General features: G+C 48.3%; 2 protein-coding genes across 2 annotated transcripts; both read left to right on the forward strand.

Moving 5' to 3' along the window:
* Nucleotides 1-177: 177 nt before the first annotated feature.
* On the forward strand, nt 178-4,919 carry LOC101073645 (kunitz-type protease inhibitor 1-like). Its single transcript, XM_011618609.2, has 10 exons — nt 178-718; nt 1,921-2,081; nt 2,218-2,359; nt 2,978-3,148; nt 3,414-3,449; nt 3,548-3,676; nt 3,749-3,799; nt 3,877-4,047; nt 4,130-4,192; nt 4,266-4,919. The coding sequence occupies exons 1-10, from the start codon at nt 316-318 to the stop codon at nt 4,445-4,447; spliced, it is 1,509 nt and encodes a 502-aa protein (XP_011616911.1). The 5' UTR covers nt 178-315; the 3' UTR covers nt 4,448-4,919.
* Nucleotides 4,920-5,156: 237 nt separating this feature from the next.
* Nucleotides 5,157-19,642, forward strand: plekhg3 (pleckstrin homology and RhoGEF domain containing G3). Its single transcript, XM_011618608.2, has 16 exons — nt 5,157-5,424; nt 9,559-9,919; nt 10,536-10,636; nt 11,064-11,133; nt 11,904-11,950; nt 12,044-12,194; nt 12,313-12,444; nt 12,640-12,822; nt 12,904-12,996; nt 13,067-13,153; nt 13,493-13,526; nt 13,801-13,899; nt 14,276-14,286; nt 15,796-15,876; nt 16,203-17,574; nt 17,660-19,642. Exons 2-16 carry the CDS (start codon nt 9,821-9,823, stop codon nt 18,502-18,504), a joined length of 3,405 nt encoding a protein of 1,134 aa, XP_011616910.2. The 5' UTR covers nt 5,157-5,424; nt 9,559-9,820; the 3' UTR covers nt 18,505-19,642.
* Nucleotides 19,643-19,732: the final 90 nt, after the last annotated feature.

The raw sequence follows: 19,732 nt of genomic DNA on the forward strand, positions 1-19,732 counted from the left end.
GAGATACATGTACACATACATGCACAAACGCACAGACACCCGCACGCACGCACACACACATTGTTTGTTTTCTCAAATTGTTAATTCTAAGATAAATTAAAACGTCCTCAAAGAAACGAAATCTGTTCCCACGCCTTGGTGACGTCAGCACAGGTTGGGAGTTAGAGGCGTGTCAATCTACCTGTGAGCAGGTAAGACACACCTGAGGGACAAAGGTGGAGCAACTATACATTCAAAGCATTCTCCGACGACAAGACCACGTCCAGTTCTTGTGTTCGCGCGTCAAACTGGGCGAGTACCATTGGACACGGTAACATGTCTCCGTGTTCCTTGTCCTCTGTCCTGCTGCCGCTTCTGCTCCTGCGGTGCGCGGCGGCGGAGCCCACCGCCCAATGTAACAGCGCCTTCCGGTCTGGTCCGGAGGACTTCGTGTTGGACTCGGAGGACGCTGTGATGGAGGGAGCGGCTATTCTGGACTCTGCCCAGGTGCCCTCAGCTGACGCCTGTCAAAGTCTGTGCTGTGAACGGGCGCACTGCAACCTGGCGCTCCTGGACCCGCGCTTCCGCGGCGCGGAGGACGCACGAAACTTCACATGCGTCCTTTTTAACTGCATCCACCGGAACCGGTTCGTGTGTAGGTTCGTGAACTTGGTTGGGTACCGGAGCTTCATCAGAGAGTCTGTGTACCTGAAACACCTTCAGGGACCAGATGGAGATGGTGAGTCTTAATCAGCCAATCTAATAGAAGATCAAAGACACATATCATTGGAGGACAGATGTTTACAGGTGGAGACAGGTTGGTGTTGAGTCTGGGGAAAGTTCTGATCATAACCAACTCAAGTCTGGATGTTGGTGCCCAGGCAGACCGACCTGTCAGTCAGTGACTGGATACCAGCTGCAAACTGACTGGAGCAGCAGGTTGGAAGGAACACTAAACACAAAGCCGCCAAGCATCACATGGTGTAGCATTAGCAACGGCTAAGGCAGGAAAACCCCACGGGATCTGTGCTGGCTTCCTGTTCTGAGGATTTTCACATTTTGGTCATTTATTGAAGCTTTTGACCAAAGTGTACAGAGGGGAAGAAGAGGAGATGGAAGTGCTGTCAGGATAGCAGCAGCTCTCAGAAGAGCTGCGTCTCCTACATCTCGTTGAAGGTAGAGAGGGACACTCCTGCTCTGGAGGTTGTTCCACCGTGGGAACAAAGGAAGAGAGGAGTCTGAGATGTTGTGTCTGAACTGGCAGCTTTGCCAGATGATGCTCATGTGAGGAGCACAGGAGACGAGAGGTAGATGAGTTCCAACCAGATGGTTCCAGTAGGAGATATGTTTTCAGTAATGGGGAAGAAAAAATATTATCAGAACTCAACAGAAGTGATACTCTGATCAAAAACTATTCAGAAAGACTTTAAAAGTAATTTTTAAAAATGGAGATGTGTTCAAATAATAAACAGCTACCCTTCTTCAGCAGTAGGTGATGGCTGCCGTGAGAACATTAGCTGTCTGTATCACAAAGCCTGGCTGCAGAATGTAGCGTGTCGTCTGTAACACGTAGCATGTAACATATAGCAGGTAACCTTTAATATGTAGTGTGTAAACTGTAGTGTGTAGCATCTAACCCTCCAGTATGTAACATGTAGTCTGTATCATGTACCATTTAGTGTGTAACCTGTTTTATGTAATTGGAAGCATGTAGTCCGTAACATGTAATATGTAGCATGTAACATGTATGCAGCATGTAAATACCTAGTATGCATGACACAGCTGTATTCTCTAGCATCTAGCAAAAACTAGCGTGCCTGTAACACGTAGCATAGCCTGCTCTATCTGGCCTGTTCTACGGCACATTTATCCCAGATTTAGATATTGAAGGACAGAATTCTCCAACCTTCTGTTCTTTTGTGTCGTCATTGTTGTCTCCAGGAAAGCAAGTCCCGCCCATCGCCAACGCAGGACGTGACGTTGTTGTTCAGCCCGGAACCTTAGTCGTGCTCAACGGCATTGAGAGTTTGCCCCTTGGCGGTGCCCACATCACAGATTACCACTGGGCGTTGCAGAGCGGCAATAACAAAGTCTCAATTGAGGTATGATGGGCGGGGCTTAAATGTGTTGCTGTGCTCCAGGGCGCCATGTAAAACTCAAACCCCCCAAAATGTTTTGGTTCTGTCCTGGTGTCATGCTGTACGTATCAATAAAGTTTGAACACATTTAAACCCGCAGCAGACGGACCTACCTGACCAGGTACACGTCTCTGGCCTGCAGCCGGGATCCTACATCTTCCAGCTGACCGTCACCGACTCCAACCACCAATCAGACGCCGCCAACGTCAGCGTCCTCGTTCTCAGTCCAGAGCAGAGCAGCTGTGAGTGCTCATGGGAAATGGAGCCTTTCAATTAATGCTGCTTTTTCTGCCAACAGAAGCCAACAATCACTTTATTGATGAGAAATAATCAGATTGTGTGTTTGAGTGATTGATCAGTGACACTGATCAGTGATGTCATCATCACCTTTAGAGTGAAATTAAGTCAACAAACACTCACCTCTAGAATCTAATGAGCGTTAGAACACTGCCACACCCACACACACTTCACTGGTGCAGGAGCAGCATGTCTGTGCACACACACACACACCTGTTCAAACCGGTCAGACTGGAAACACTCACAGACCCACAGGCACCTTCTATTTCTATTGGCATCACCTCAAGCTGATTAGAGGTCAGTTTGCAATACTGAGGCCCTGTCAGCATTGTTGTTGTCAAGGTTACGACACGCCCTGTGAGTTTAAAGTGCAGCACCACAGCAGAGGCCATCAGAGCTGTTGCCATGCGATGTGTTTGTGTTAGACGTCAGTCGGACTGTAGTTTCAGGCTGCTGTTGCATCACGGGAGAACAGTGTAGTCAGTGTGAAGTGAAAGGCAGTGTGTCCAATCAGAGGCTTCCTGGAGGGTCACGTGATCATGTTGCCTATTGTCTGTTGTCAGCATTTTGCCAGGCCCCCGTGAAGGTCGGCCCTTGTCGCGCTGCGTTCCCTCGCTGGTGGTACAACTCTTCCACAGGTGACTGTGAACGCTTCACATTCGGAGGATGTAAAGGAAACAACAACAACTTCCTCTCCAAAGAGGAATGTCTGTCTGCCTGCAAGGGAGTCACAGGTACTAGTCCACAGGCGGCACACAGACAGTCCACAGATAGCACAGACAGTACACAGGTGGCACACAGACAGTACACAGATAGCACAGACAGTACACAGGTGGCACACAGACAGTACACAGATAGCACAGACAGTCCACAGACGGCAAACAGTTCACAGATGGCACACAGCCAGTCCACAGACGGCACACAGACAGTCCACAGATAGCACAGACAGTATACTTTAAATCGTAGAGTGAGTCCTGATGAATTTGCTTGTTTTTTCAGAGACGTCGGAGAGGAGGGTTACTGTACCAACAGCAAGTCAGTCCCATGATGCACTTCTTTGTTGCAGCTTAGAAAATGTAAAATTTCAAAGTGTGTGTGTGTCTGTGTGTGTGTGTGTCTGTGTGTGTGATCAGGGGTGTGCGGTTCTCTGTGTTCTCCCAGCCAGCTGACCTGTGGGGCTGGCTGCTGTCTGCATAAAAGTCTGGAGTGTGATGGAGTCAAACACTGCAGCGATGGATCAGATGAGAACCACTGCAGCGAACGTAAGACTCACACAAGTACACACACGCACGAACACACTTAACTCTGACCTTCCTCTTCTTCCTCCTCCTCAGTGAACCAGACCTTCTCACGCCTTCTGGAAATCGATGTGAACAGAAAAAAAGGTGAGCTATTCAGCTTAGCTAACACAGCAACATGCTAGCAGCGAAAGCTAACATAGCCCGCTCCCTTCTGTTGGCAGCGCGGTGCTCAGAGCCCCCCCACACAGGACCATGTCGCGCGAGTTTCACCCGCTGGTACTACAACCCACTGGACAGGAAGTGCGCCCGTTTCACCTATGGCGGCTGTGATGCTAATGACAACAACTTTGAGGAGGAACCCAAGTGTGAAGAAAGCTGCAGTGGTGTTACTGGTGAGTGCACCTCCCACAATCCTTCATGATCAGGTGGTTCTACTTCCTGCTGGTTGGGTATAGTGTTGTGTTCTGTCTGCAGAGCAAAGCGTCTACTTCAGAGGCCTGTTTGAACGTTTTGAGAAGGAAGAAGAGAGTGAATCTGGTGAGAAGTAAAGTCTGAGCAATAAATCTGATTCTGTGGCGTCAGCCGTCTGATGGAGTTACTTCCTCCTCAGGTAACATCGCGCTGGCAGTTCTTCTGGCTGTAGCCATCCTGGCTCTGCTGGCCATCCTCACATACTGCTTTCTGAAGTCGAGGAGAAAGCGCTCCCACAGGCCAGTTGCTACAGGCCCCGCCCATGTGGCGTTGTCAGAACAAGACACTCTTGTTTACAACAGTACCACCAAGCCCATATGACATCATCAGCACAGCTGGATGACATCATCGCCACAGCGAACACCTGGTTCACGGAATCTGTTTGTTTTCATCAGTTTGGGCTTTGGTCACATGATCAGCGGTGATCGGATGAAATGTCATGACATCACTGGTGGTGACAGTAGACAGTTCTTGTTAGCATGCTAACATGCTATGCTGAAGGCCCACAATGTACTGATTATATCTGCTAAAGATTTTGGCATTAGCATTGCTGTTAGCATGTAGCTCCAGGCATTTTCCAGTGTCTATCTTTTGTTTGTGTGTCTTTTTTTTCCTTCTGCAGGTTCACATCAGTCAAATGTTGGTTGGCCTTTAATCTATTTATTAATTAGTTTGGGCGTAATTCCTCTGTTGTGTTTTGGTTGTGAATGTGCTAATCACAGGATGTACTGCTGCTGTTTGAATATTAATAAAACTGTTCAGTTTGCCAATAAAATTACATGGAAACAAGAAACTTGGAAATATGACTTTTAAATGTAGCACATTAGCTTAAATGGGATTGTCATCACTTGTCAGGGTGCAGGTTCTACTGTGTACATTTTCTGTGTTTGAAGTATCCAAAGTACTCCAAAGCCTCGCTTGTGCTGTGAGGCGTTCACTGACACTGAAGTTGCCTGAAGGCAACATTGAAGCTGTCGGTCCAGCAGGGGGAAGACAGTCAACCTGTTGTTACTCCTCCATTGTTTTATTCTGGCTTCTCCTCAGAATTGTCTTTCATTTTAAATTCCTGCAATCACGATTCGCGACTTTGGTCCTCGTAGGTAAAAATGTTGAAGAGGTTCTCCCGAAACCGAAATGACTTATTCACGTGACAAAAAAACCTGCCGTGTTTGAGCTGCTGCGCATGTGCGCAAGTATCCGGCGGCAGAGACACAGGCGGACAGCTGGACACAGACAGCGGGACCCGATAGACTGGGGACGGAGGGACAGACGGTGCGGACGGGCGGAGTTTTGAGCAGGTGAGTTCGAAAAGTTCTCTCCGTCTGTTCCACCGACGCGTCTCCACAGGCGGAAGCGTCTCCTCGTTTCTGAGAACTTTTGATGACGATCAAACCGGACGTTTGCGTTCAAATCGCTCAGCTCGCGCTGGTGGCGGCCCGAACGCCGCTGGCAGCTTTATCTTCAGAACCCGGGCTCGGTTCTGCTGCTGTTGTCGAACTTTGGCTAAATTCCTGGCAGCGTTTCAAACAGGAAACGGCTCCATCTGATCGGAGTACAACTCCAGAGGTGACGTCACATCTGGAGGAATGTCGAGAAGATCCCGACATAGATCCAAGAAACTCAGCCCTCACTCATTCTTACGTCATTAGCGTGCGTGTGATTCTGAGTGTGCGCGTGTGTCTGATGTATCTGTGCGAGCTGTATAAGAAAGTGTTTATTATAATGCTTTAATTCCAGTTGTGGTGAAACAAAAATATAGAGGCAGTCGCCTGACTGCCTCTATATTTTTTGTTTCCATGACAATGGGCTCCTGGCAGTGACAGGTTTCAGACTGAGCATGCTCCCAGCGCCCTGCTGCTCTGCTGCTGCTCTGCTGCTGCTCTACTGCTGCTGTACTGCTGCTGTACTGCTGCTGTGCTGCTGCTCTGCTGCTGCTGTACTGCTGCTCTGCTGCTGCTGTACTGCTGCTGTACTGCTGCTGTGCTGCTGCTCTGCTGCTGCTGTACTGCTGCTCTGCTGCTGCTGTACTGCTGCTCTGCTGCTGCTGTACTGCTGCTCTGCTGCTGCTCTACTGCTGCTGTACTGCTGCTCTGCTGCTGCTGTACTGCTGCTCTGCTGCTGCTCTACTGCTGCTCTGCTGCTGCTGTACTGCTGCTCTGCTGCTGCTGTACTGCTGCTCTGCTGCTGCTCTACTGCTGCTCTGCTGCTACTCTACTGCTGCTGTACTGCTGCTCTACTGCTGCTCTGCTGCTGCTGCTCTGCTGCTGCTGCTCTGCTGCTGCTCTACTGCTGCTGCTCTACTGCTGCTCTATTGCTGCTGCTGCTGCTGCTCTGCTGTCGCTGCTGCTGCTATGCTGCTGGAGTGTTGATCCCACTTCATTGGCTGATATTCAGGTGCTTTCTCACTAGTGGGGGATGAAAAGTGGAGCAGAGCCACCGTCTCAGCCTGGTGCTGTCAGTCAGACTCAGTCGGCTCCACCAGAAACACCCGCATCAATAAGAGTGCTGAGCAGTGCAGCTACAGTCGTTTATTATAAACCAGCCAAATACAAACCTGGATGTTAACACACACCCAGGCACACACTGAGACACACACACACTGAGACACACACTGAGACACACACACACACTGATACACACACACTGAGACACACACACACTGAGACACACACTGAGACACACACACACTGAGACACACACACACACTGATACACACACACTGAGACACACACACACTGAGACACACACTGAGACACACACACACTGAGACACACACACACACTGATACACACACACTGAGACACACACACACACTGAGACACACACACACACTGAGACACACACACACTGAGACACACACACACACTGATACACACACACTGAGACACACACACACACTGAGACACACACACACTGATACACACACACTGATACACACACTGAGACACACACACACACTGAGACACACACACACTGAGACACACACACACTGAGACACACACACACACTGAGACACACACACTGAGACACACTGAGACACACACAAACACACTGAGACACACACACTGAGACACACACACACTGAGGCACACACTGAGACACACACACACACTGATACACACACACACACTGATACACACACACTGAGACACACACTGAGACACACACACACAGATACACTCGCACACACACTGAGACACACACTGAGACACACTGAGACACACACATCCACTGAGACACACACTGAGACACACACACACACACAGATACACTCGCACACACACTGAGACACACACTGATACACTGAGACACACACTGAGACACACACACTGAGACACACACAGATACACTCACGTACACACTGAGACACTCACACACACACTGAGACACTCACTGATACACTCGCACACACAGTGAGACACACACTGAGACACTCACACACACACTGATACACTCACACACACACTGATACACTTACACACACTCACACACACACTGAGACACACACTGATACACTCACGTACACACACTGATACACTCACACACACTGAGACACTCACGTACACACACTGAGACACTCACACACACACTGAGACACTCACACACACACTGAGAAACACATCCTGAGCTCTCAGGTGGACAACAGCCTGGACCAGGCTCTCCGGTCCTGATGTTGCTCTTCCTCCTGCAGGTCGATGAAAAGCAGCCGACTGTCACAGATATTCTGCTCCTGTCAATTCATTTGACATTATTGGCTTCTTCATTCATCGTTGTAGAGGCGTATATAATGTGTCCGACAGGGGGCGCTGTGGTCCATCTACCTTTGACCACCAAATGATCGCCTCAGAATCATCTCCTGTGTGGCAGCAGGTTGTGTGTCTGCTCTGACACTAATTGGATTAAGCCCCGCCCCTCCCGAGACAGCAGCAGGTACAGATACACACACACACACACACAGACACACTCAGTCAGATGAGCTATTCCCAGTCCCAGCGGCCGTTGCTGTCGGAGGTAAGCCGGTTTTAGTCTGTTTTTCCCAGTGATGTCCTTTTGTTGTGATGATGAAGATGATGAAGTTTCTGTCATTAACACCCTCGAGAACATTTTTGTGCAGAGGCTCCACCCACCACAGCCCCTGTGTGTGTGTGTGTGTGTCTGTTTTTTGCTTGAATTTGAGCTCTGGTCACATGATCATGCTGGTCTGTGATGTCTTTACTGGTCAGTGAGGGTTTTTAATGGACATGTCTGTGTGTTTCCCAGCAGTCAACAGGTGAAAGGCAGGAATGGACCTGGGCTGGTGATCATTCCACCTTGACCTCTAACCTGTGCCCACCCATATTTGTTCCCTGTACGGTCATATACGCCTATATATGGATGTATATTGGGTCATGTGTGATGTCCTGTGATCTTGGTGCGTTTGCCTGAGGACGTGTTAAGATACAGAAACTCGTTGTGTCCCTGGAACAGTTGACCATTATTCTGCCTCCTAACCCCACCCCTCTGAGACACTCTGTGACAACACACAACAAACCCACAACTGTCCCAGACATCTTATGAATAAAGTTGTGTTGAATTCCTTCCCTGCTCCTTTCTGCTCGTCTTGGTGATGCTTTCAGGTGTGAGTGAAGCTGCGGGAAACCTCAGCACCACTGACCTGTATCTCCATAACAACGGTCAGTCTGTGAGGTTGATGATGGGTTGTCTGAGGGAAACACCAGGAAGTCAGACCAGGAGAAGGTGTTGGCTTGGTGAGGTCAGAAGGTGAAGATGACCTTCAGATGTTCAGCCCTTCTGCTGACCGTCTGATTCTGCTGCTTCTGCTTCCATTTCTGAGCTCTGATTTTTGCTGTTGCCCTTTTGAATCAGTGCTTTCAGTGATCCTATTTTTATTTATTACCAGTTCCGGTTTAGGATCAATTGTCTTCTTGTACTATAACTGTAGATACATTTTACCTGTGGGTTTCAGATGTTGCTCAGAAGCTTTTGGATTATTGGCTGGTCAAAAGTCACCAGCAAGTGTTTGAATGTAGCGCTGCGCTCTGATTGGTCAATGCTATCTCATCTTATCTTCAGGCAATAAATGTCCTTCCTGTTGGGTCAGTAAACGCCTCTGCTGTTCAAACAGAGGTGTGTCTGTGTGTGTGTGTGTGTGTGTGTGGTTGTGTGTGTGGAACCAAGTACCTTGTGTTATTGATGACACGCTCTCACGGCGCCGCAAAGGGGCGGGGGTTACTGGGCAGCGTTCTGCGGAGGAAACCTCAACGAGGTTTGGATGCGTGACCTCCGTCTGGAGAACCTTTAGAGGGAACTTGATTTCATTTGATTCCCCTGATTTAATCAGATAATCGATCTTGATGAGATCACTGATCCGTTACATCACAGACTGATGGAGGCTTTCATTTGGTCACGATGATGTCATCATGTGTCCTCAGGTCCTCCTCACTTGTCCAGTGTCCCCGGTGGACGACGTGAACGTGTTTCTTGGGCTCCTTCCGCGCCCTCAGAGAGTCCGAACTTCAGGATCTTTCCGAGATGACGGCCTCAGCCGTCCTCCTTTGACCCTGAACTCAGATGTTGACCTTGACCTGACTCTTGTGGCTGGCGAGTTGGGACCAGCCCAGAACCTGAGCGGGCTGCTCACGCACGACAATCTCAGGCGGCACCACTGGCAGACGTCCCCTCAGAACCAGAAGAATGGCGCCGAACCTCCAACTCACTTACTTGGACCGTGTCCTCATGGAGATTATTGAAACGGAGCGGATGTACGTCAGAGATCTACGCATGATTGTCGAGGTTAGTGACGCGTCAGTCACATGACCACAGACGGGGAAGTACACTGGTTAGTTACCATGGGGATGACGACGCTCAGGACACTGTGACGGGGTGACTTAAACTAGCGCCATCGGCACAAAAGATGACATTTGTTGGCTGATTGATGATCAGTTTCATCCCTGATACCCTAGAAAGTTGCCAGTGTTGTCATGGCAACCGTGAGACTTAGTGAGTTGTGGACAGAGGACAGTCTGACCTGCTGTCACCTGCTATAATTACCTGCTTAAACCCAGATTATCTTGTTGTGCAACGCACACACAAACACAGACACACATAAGCCACACCCACAAACACACACACACACCCATAAACACACACACCCAGACACACACACACAGAGCTAAACCTCAGACTGACACCAAAACAGAAGTAGAGAAGAGAAGTAAAGAGAAGTAAAGATGACTCGGTTTGTTCCACATCACCATGGTGCTGAAACACACCATCAATCAGCTGTTTTTTCACACTCTGTAATCAGATTACTCTAATCAGAGCACTAGTGTTGTTAGCCTGCCACCTGCTGGACGGACTGTGGAAGGACAGATGCGACTGAATAGCTGCGCTTCTGTCCTCTTTGCAGGACTATCTGGCTCACATTATCGATCAGTGTGAGCTATTGATCGGTCCTGAGCAGGTCTGCGCTCTGTTCGGGAACATTGAGGACATCTACGAGTTCAACAGGTGAGGAATTCCACGTTCGCTCACGCTGAGACCAGAAGAACCATTGACCACCACTCAGTGATGGCTCTTTATTGATTTATCATAAGCCTGCTGATACCTCCATCACAGTCTCTTATCTATAACCACCCCACCAACGCCACACGATGTGTTCAGGTGGCTGGAACTACCTCTTCTTTTCTGGACCAAAGGGGCGCCCCAAGGTTCAATGCCGGGACCCAGTTTGTTCTCGGTTTAACCAAAACATCTCTAGAACTGTTATCAGTCCGCTTCTGTGACCTTAATTAAGTCCGTGCACGTGGCCTGACCCTCGTTTATAAGGCCTTATTTGTGTGCTTTACTGTAAAAACTAAGCAGTTGCTTTGAATTTTAAAAGAAAGTAAAACCTACATAGGCTTCATTGTCATGGTGATGTGTGTCCTGTTGACAGCGAGCTGCTTCAAGCTCTTGACTTGTGTGACAACGACGCCGTGGCCGTCGCCAGATGCTTCATCATGAAGGTATGGGAGTCAGAAAGATAACACAGTGGGACCTCTACTTACGAACGTCTCTACATGCGGAATTTTCAGGTTACGGTTGCACGTCTCAACGGGAAAATTTTTCCTCTTGTTACGAAAGAAATTTCAGGATACGAAAGGCAAAAATACGCTACCGCTGCTACCGAGTTTAGCGAACGTAAACATGCTTGTAGCTGCTCTGCCATTGGCTATCGCCTAGCATCTTCCTGTCATCCCATCCCACTTTATTCTTTGTTTTTACATTATGTACAGCTCTCTTCATGTTTATTATAGTAACTGTAGCTGGAATTTATTGTGGGTATTCGTATGTTTGTCCATTAGATGGCGATGTTCGTTGCTAGTAATGACGGCTAATGTAAGATTAGTCTGTAATGAAGTTCATTTTGTTCCTGGAGAAGCCTTTCACTGAATTCCTACATTTATTGTGCGGTAATCTAATTGTAACATGTATTTGTTACATGTTTTGATGCATTTTTATGATTTGTAAAAAAATTATATCCGAATTTTTGGGGGCTTGGAACGGATTAGGGCATTTACATGGAAAACGCGTCTCTACTTATATAATTTTCAGGTTACGAAGCAACTTCCGGAGCCAATTAATTTCATAAGTAGAGGTCCCACTGTACTCAAACTCTTCATTTGGAAAGCTTGATCCCGCCCACTTCCTGGGGTTATAATCGGCCTCAGTGTCATTTTTGTCTGATCAAACCATTTAATATTGGCAGGAACTAAGTTCAAGCTTCTGTTTTCAGGGGGAGTTCTTTGAGATCTACACGCAGTATTGCACTAACTACCCCAAGTACGTTTTTATCGCACCTTTGACCCTTTGTTTAACCCCAGTGGTCCAGATGTGCCCCCTGAAGCTCCTGTATGTGCTTGTGTGTTGCTGCAGTTCGGTTGCTGCTCTGACCGAGTGCATGAGAAAGAAAAGCTTGGCGACGTTTTTCCGGGAGCGTCAGGCGTCGTTGAAGTGTTCGCTGCCTCTGGGGTCCTACCTGCTCAAACCAGTTCAGAGGATCCTCAAATACCACCTGTTGCTCCAGGTATGACAGCAACACACCATGACAGCACCACTGTGACAGCTGAGGCATTGTGCACCTCAGCCAATCAGGATTCAGTCAATTCATCCTTCATTCAGCCAAGTTTCTGCTGATGATGCAGGAAATTGCCAAGCACTTTGACCCCGAAGAACAGGGTTATGAGGTGGTGGAGGAGGCCATCTACACCATGACCAGCGTCGCCTGGTACATCAATGACATGAAAAGGAAACATGAACACGCCATCAGATTGCAGGTCGGTAACCTGGAAGCCTATATAGCTTTCTATACATTTACACCTATTAGCTTTAGCCACAGTTTAGAACACTTGAACTCCTTTCTGACATGTATAATAACAGTCACTCCTTTACAAAATAACACAACATGAGTTTCCTCCAGGCTTCAGATAAAGTTAGCGGCTAACAAGTCGTTACATGCTAATGTGTCTCAGGAGGTCCAGTCTTTGTTGCTGAACTGGAAGGGCCCTGACCTCACCACATATGGAGAACTGGTCCTGGAGGGAACCTTCAAGGTCCATCGGGCAAAAAACGAGAGGACGCTCTTCCTTTTTGACCGTGTGCTGCTCATCACCAAGCGCCGCGGCGAGCATTTTGTGTACAAGGCGCACATCTTTGTGAGAGAAGCAGCACATCTGTATTTATGCTAGCTAGCGCCGTCGGCAAATCACTGACATTAGACTGTCTTTCTCCTTCAGTGCTCCACTCTCATGCTGATAGAGAGTGCAAAAGACTCTCTGAGCTTCAGTGTGACTCATTACAAACATCCCAAACAGCCGCACACTGTCCAGGTGAGACACCTGTTCTCTGCACCAGCCTCTGCCTTCATTTACCTCTGTCCCCCTGTTTGTTGGTTTCCAGGCAAAGACGGTGGAAGAGAGGAAGTTGTGGGCTCATCACATCAAACGCATCATTCTGGAAAACCATCGCGCCATCATCCCACAAAAGGTGAAAGTCACCTGTATACACTTCACACTGGACTAGTCTAGCAGCTAACCGCCAACCATACTGACTGCTCTCCTAGCTAATGTAGCTTCAACACCCAGCATAATAGGCTAACGTGTAGAACCGATCCATCAGTTATACTCATTCACACCTGAGGTCAGTTTTGAGTCACCTGTTCACCCCACGTGCATGTCTGTGTACTGTGGCTGAAAGTCTCTGGAGCCCAGGTGATTTGATTGTTAGCAAACCACTGCTTCGCCTCATATATATTTACTTGTATTTTTGCGTAAACATGTAGGTTTTTAGTCTGCACACCAACATAATCCTGATGATGTGTTTCAGGCGAAAGATGCCATCATGGAACTGCAGCCCATCTGTGAGTTTTGGGACTTTCTGTATCACCTTGTTGACGTGAGCATTGTTTTTGTTGGAGTAGTTCCAGGAACCCTGGAGCACCATCTAAGACTTGTTTTAGAGCTGCTAACCCTAACCCTGACTATGAAGTGATCTGAGGTTTGGCGCTAGCTCCGTCCACCGTGCTGCGGCCTGGACAGCATCAGTCTCACGTTCCTGAGCTTTAGAACCACACAGTCAGAACGCAGGTGTCTGTACAGCTGGGAAGCGTCTGACTGCTGATCTTTCACCTGCAGATGCTCCTCGGTATCGTCACAGTCCGGAGAGGACAAAGAAAGTTCTGTCTTGCCCGTCTGACGTTCAGCAGGAAGATTGTCAGGAGCGCCCACGCTCAGGTACTCATGCTACGCTCGTCAGGCAACATCTGACCAACCGTCCCAAAATGGAACTGTCCCATGGTCTACTGTCCAATTGGTCTAACCGTCCAATTGGTCTAACCGTCCAATTGGTCTAACCGTCCCATGGTCTAACTGTCCCATGGTCCCACTGTCCCATGGTCTAACTGTCCCATGGTCTAACCGTCCCATGGTGTAACCGTCCCATGGTCTAACTGTCCCATGGTCCCACTGTCCCATGGTCTAACTGTCCCATGGTCTAACCGTCCCATGGTCTAACCGTCCCATGGTCTAACTGTCCCATGGTCCCACTGTCCCATGCAGATGTTTAACTCTTCTCTTCTCTCTCCCTCTGTGGGTGACCTCTGTACCACAGCCGTGTTTCCGGTAAGTAAAGTCACCATGTTACTGTTTTGTAATAATTAGTTTTGATTTAATGTTGTGTTGTCAAACGGATGTAATCCAGGTGGTTGTAGCCACTGTGAGGAGACCTGTTGCTGGTCGAGAGGAGAGAGGTGTTCAGTGCATCTTGGGAGCTCCATGACTTCAGCATCCTGACTAACAGGATTGGAATACACACAGCACAAAATGGCTGGTTTTCCATTACACTAGTGACCCCTTCGCTGTGGGTGGGGTCTTCATAACGAGATGGACGTAACTTTAGTGACGGCGTTAGCATGTAGCATGGTCTTGAAAATAGCGTCCAGTTGGTTGAACCACTTTCAGTCCTTCCCAGTTGTTCATTCGTCTTTGGTGAGTTGAGCTTTTCTCGATGTTTAACATAATGGCACTTAATCGGCATCATTGGAACCCGAGCTGAATGGGTACTAAAAAACTTACCCACTCTGCCCTGGTACCATTGTGGAAAAGCCTCCAAACTGTACTGTACCGGGTCGTAGGTTCTAGTGGAAGGGTATCATAAACTGGTCCAGGGTCAGCTGAGTCCAGTGACCTTGAGTCTCACCAGAAAACAAACTAGGAGCTGAAGTATCTGTTCTACTGTTGGGAACTCTGAGAACCACCTGAAGTGGTACCTTGTAAAGTCCCAGAGATGGAGCCTGGTCCTTAAGGACACTAAGTGAAGGGAGCCATTAAAGAGTGACAAAATCTGGCAGATTCCTTTTGAGGATCTACTCTGGGGCATCTGTTTGGACAACTCCTTAATGACATCAAGGGTTGAAATAACAGGTACTGAAGGACAGATCCTGGGTAGATCCAAAGGTTCCCCCCTGGACTGATCCAGGCCTCAGAGGATTTATGTTGTGACGGAGGGTTTATATGATGAGCCGCGAATGTCAGTGTTTTAGTAGGAAGCTCAGCTCAGGTCCGCTTGTGTTCTACAAATGTTCTTGAAATGTTGGGTCTTTAAATTAGCATTAATGAGGAACAACGCGCCTGTTTGATTGCAGTCAGCCGTCAGTGGGCGGGGCCTAATGCTAACCTCCTCGATCAGGTATTTGATGCCATATGCAGCGTAAGTGAATGTCATTTGGGCATGTTTGAGGTGCCGTTTGATGTGTTTTTGCATGTGTGGCCAGCGTCGTCGTCCCGTCTGAGGTTGCTAAGCAGCAGCCATGAAGTTTGTCACAACAGGAAGTGTGGAGTGATGAATTGTGTGTCTTTGCTTCGGTGTTGGAACAGGCCTGTTCCTGGCATTTGATGCTAAAGCCCGCCCACCCACACAGATCAAGGTCATGTTTATGGTCACGTTTATTTATAGAGCAACTAACAAACAACCTGGGTAAACCAAGGAGTTTGAGGGCCCCCCCAGTGTTGGCTGGGGGTGGGCATGTCGCCCTGTATGTGACCGCCCCCCTGATGCCAGGACCAGGGTTTTCCAACCGTACTGAGGTGACCCTTCAGAACAGCTCCGCTCTGATGACGTTTGTTTTACAGGACTTGCTGGTGGGTGTCAACAACCTGAATAAACAGCTTCCTGAAGATGCTTCGAATGGAACAGAAGCCTCATCTGAGCAGGTATTCTGGAGGTTACATTTTACAGAGCAAGGAGAAGATACACCGGAGCTCAAAGTGCTCCCTCCAGGAAGTCATTTCATCATGGGCGGGGTAGATCAAGCCTTATCTTTCTGGACTCGTCGTTTGTCAATTTCCTGTCCCTCGCTTCTCCGTGAGGGGTTAGCTTGCCGCGTTGTTCTCGGCCATCCAGCATCCTTGTGACCGTTGGAACAAATATGGCTATTATGACGATATTGTCAAGTTTGTCTACTTTGTTTTCATCCAGCAGTTCTTGAGGTATTTGGATGGGCGTGGAAGGTGAAATAATTCTTCTTCTTCTTCTGTAGGCCACCACGGACGTCCTGCTGCTGCAGAAGTCTGAACAAGAAGAAGAAGAAGCTGCTGAGGAAGAACCTCCCTCTCAGCCAGAGAGTTTGGACGGGACTCACCACTCCGAATCTCCTCGTAGTTTCGAAGACCAAACCCCTGATAGAGATTCCGAGTCTGCAGGGACACCGTCCAGTGCTCCTGAGTCCAATCCACCAGTCCTGAGCAGTGAAGAATCGTCTGAGGATGAGGAGGGCATGAATGATGGAGGTGAGGCTGGAGGTAGGACTCCTAGCATCCTGCCGTCCTCGGTCCTGGACAGAGCTGGTGCCATTGCACAGCACTTCACTAACAGCATCAGAAGAGCAAGTCTTGCACAGGACGAGGTCCGTTTTCTTGGCTGTGCGTCACCACGACTCCCAGGGCGACCCAACACCCTCAGAACCGAACCGGCCGAAGGCGCAAGTGGCGTCACGACTGAAGCTCCGGAGACAATGGTGACGGATCTCACTTCACCGTCTTCCAGAGAAGATGGCGTCTTTGATGGGAACCGAGATTCTCGGCGCAGGCGGGACTCCACACTGTCGACGCAGGACCAGCTTCTTCTCAGCAAGATTAAGAGTTACTATGACAATGCTGAAAGCCAGAGCCCAACCTTCTGCCTCCAGCGCAGGGAGAGCCTGACCTACATACCAGCTGGGCTGGTCAGGAGCTCCATTACCAGGATCAACAGCATTCCAAAGGCGGACAGCATGGAGACAACCTCCTCTGTCACTAATTCGGGTCCTTCTTCATCTCTAGCCACAGAAAGCCAGGATCTCCTGGACTCTTCTCAATCTCTGGACACTTTGAGCTTTGAGCTTAAAGGCATAGAAGATTCGAGAAAGAGCCAAAGATCTCCATTTCAACACTCCCAAGACAGTCCATCTGAGGAAGAAGAGTTCATTCCGTCATCACAGATGATCAGGATCTGGCAGAACATGGAGCAAGAGATGACTTTGACCCAAAAGGAGAAGAAAATATCAACACTTCAAGAAGCTCCTCAAAACTTCAGGGCCTCACACAAAGTTTCTGATTCCATAAAAGTCCAAACTAAAGACAGTCACCCAGAGAGTCAAGACCTCCAGACAGAAAAGGTCTTTAACAAAGAGACTTTGGTCCTCAGACCTCCTGTTCATCAGGTTTCACAAGCAAAGCCTGAGACTGGAGGAGGAAGCACGTGTGAGGACGACATGGAGCAGGCCAACAGCAAAGTCCTCCATCTGGCTCGACAATACAGCCAGAAGATCAAAACAGCCAAACCGGTGGTCCGGCAGCGTAGCCAAGGCCTCCTGCTGTGCAAGAATCGTTTGCCTTGTGTGGTGGAGGAGCTGGAGAAGACGGAGATCTCAGGTATGAGATGATCAGTGTTCCCTGTTAGCTACAGTCAAACCACAGAAACAAACATTCATTCTGTGCACCTGTGTTTGTTTTCCAGAAAAGCCAAAGCTGGACTTGAATAACTCGGCAGTCCCGCCCCCTCTCAGCCACCCAGCTAAGGTCCGTTCAGCGTCCTCCAGCCTCCTCTGTAAGGAGAAGATGATCTCCAGAGACCAGGCCCAGTCCTGTACCTCCGTCAATCATTCCTCCTCCTCCTCCAATGAGGCCTTTAACTGGCCTGATGTCCAACAACTCCGATCGAAATATTGCCACCGCAGCAACAGTCAGAAGCATGCGGTTAGTCCTGCTAATTTCACACCAGATCATGTCTCTAGAAGGAGACACTCCAGCTGTTCCTCCTGCCTTCTCCCTGAAGGAGATGCTCTTAAGGTTCCTTCATTCAAGTCTGGAGACACCTGGGAAACCAAGGCGGGAGAAAGCCGAAGGCGGCTTCAGAGGGCCAGTTCTCTGGACCTTCGTCTGAGGAATACAGGCACGACTGAAGCAGCAACGCAACAGGAGGAGCTCACTGACCTCAGCCGTGGTGGCTACTTTGTCGCAGCCAAGGCGCCGCTTCCAAATGACCCCGAACACTGCGTGATTGTGATGGAGAAGGTCCTGCAGCCCGTGGAAAAAAGTACGGAAGCCGAAGATGAAGACAACTACATTCAGATCCGCTCACCGACCAGCAAGGAAAAGATCTCCATTATGGCCGTTATTGACCGCTGCCGCGTCTACCAGGACTCGGACCAGTACCGAGAAGGAGAGGAGGTGAAGGTCAGAACTGAAGTTGCAAGAGTTCCTGGTGATGAGGAGTCCCAGGAACCCAAGACCAAACAGAAGGAGAACGGCACCCACAATGTAGTGAAAAATCTGAGGGAAAAGTTCCAGAACATGAGCTAAAGAGACGGAACAATATCCACAAGGCCAGAAGACTCTGGACTTCAGGAGGGTCCTGACCCAGCATTCTCTGTTTTAAATTGAAATGTAAATATTCTTTTGCCGTCCTGGAATAATCCCAAAATGTTTCTTGATGAGCACATTTCTGTACAAATAAAAAATCATGCTAACTGCTAAATGTGAGCTCAGCTCCATTGCACTTCTGCTAATGTGCCGATTTTAAAAAGGAGTCAAACATTCCATATTCAGTGCAAGCTTATCCTTGCCTAGCATAAAGCTTGACAACGGCCAAAACGTGAATGCACAGCTGCTGATCAGAAAGCTAGCAACAAGAGCAAAACCTTTATCGGGATATGAGTGAAACAAAAAACGTGGTGCCAAAGTTTCTGTTCCTGCTTCTGATTTGATCAAATGATGGCAAAGAGGTCTTCTGAACCACTTTATTCCTTCCAGGGTCATGGGGTACAAGGGGGTCAAGGGTAGCTCGGCAGTGCTCTAAAGGTGTTCTGACACCTTCTCCTACTGCCAGGACACGTTCCATGTTTTGTCTGCCCTGGGGCTCAAACCATGAACCCTCTTTTTCTCAACCCAGGTAAAAGTTTGCTAGTTTCCTTCTCTGAATTATAGTCATGAGCACGTGTCGGATTTTTTTGGCCTCTATGCTACCTCTGTTCGTTTAGCTTATGCTCGATTTCCTGGATATAGAAATTCATATGTAGCTTTTGTTTCATCAACATCCTGTACGTTGAGCTGATTTAAAGGACTATTTATTTGTGTGTTGTTGTTTTTTAGCTGCTTAGCAATCATTTCTAAAATTAATCAAATAGTCAAGCACTGTTAGCACTGTCACAGTTCAGATTAGCTGTTTATGCCACTATTTTAGTGCTGTTATTGAGTTAGCTGCATTAGCCCTGTTATCTCTGTTGACAGTTAGCTGCATTAGCACTGTTAGCTCATATTCTGTGTCCCTGTTGTAGCTGCTCATGTGTTGTATGTACATACGTGTTCGTATGAGCTCTGAACACATCTGTTTGCTCATTAAAGCAAAGATGGCAGGTGTGTTAATTGTGTTAAAACATGATAATAAATGAATTATTGTAAATGTCAGAAGATAAAGCTGACACGGAATTCTGTTTTTATCCTGAGACAAAAGTCTGACATTTCTATTTTGTTTTGTCACAGCTTGAACACACGTGATTATCAATATTTTGATTGATGAACAACATAAAGC

The sequence above is a fragment of the Takifugu rubripes genome, chromosome 16 (genome assembly GCF_901000725.2).
Source record: "Takifugu rubripes chromosome 16, fTakRub1.2, whole genome shotgun sequence".
NCBI lineage: Eukaryota > Metazoa > Chordata > Actinopteri > Tetraodontiformes > Tetraodontidae > Takifugu > Takifugu rubripes.

Coding starts and splice junctions, on each gene's coding strand:
- LOC101073645 (XM_011618609.2), top strand. CDS start 316: ATGTCTCCGTGTTCCTTGTCCTCTGTCCTGCTGCCGCTTCTGCTCCTG. Junction 3,450..3,547: donor GGTTACTGTACCAACAGCAA/GTCAGTCCCATG, acceptor GTGTGTGATCAG/GGGTGTGCGGTTCTCTGTGT. Junction 4,193..4,265: donor GGAAGAAGAGAGTGAATCTG/GTGAGAAGTAAA, acceptor CTTCCTCCTCAG/GTAACATCGCGCTGGCAGTT.
- plekhg3 (XM_011618608.2), top strand. CDS start 9,821: ATGGCGCCGAACCTCCAACTCACTTACTTGGACCGTGTCCTCATGGAG. Junction 12,195..12,312: donor AATACCACCTGTTGCTCCAG/GTATGACAGCAA, acceptor CTGATGATGCAG/GAAATTGCCAAGCACTTTGA. Junction 15,877..16,202: donor CAGAAGCCTCATCTGAGCAG/GTATTCTGGAGG, acceptor CTTCTTCTGTAG/GCCACCACGGACGTCCTGCT.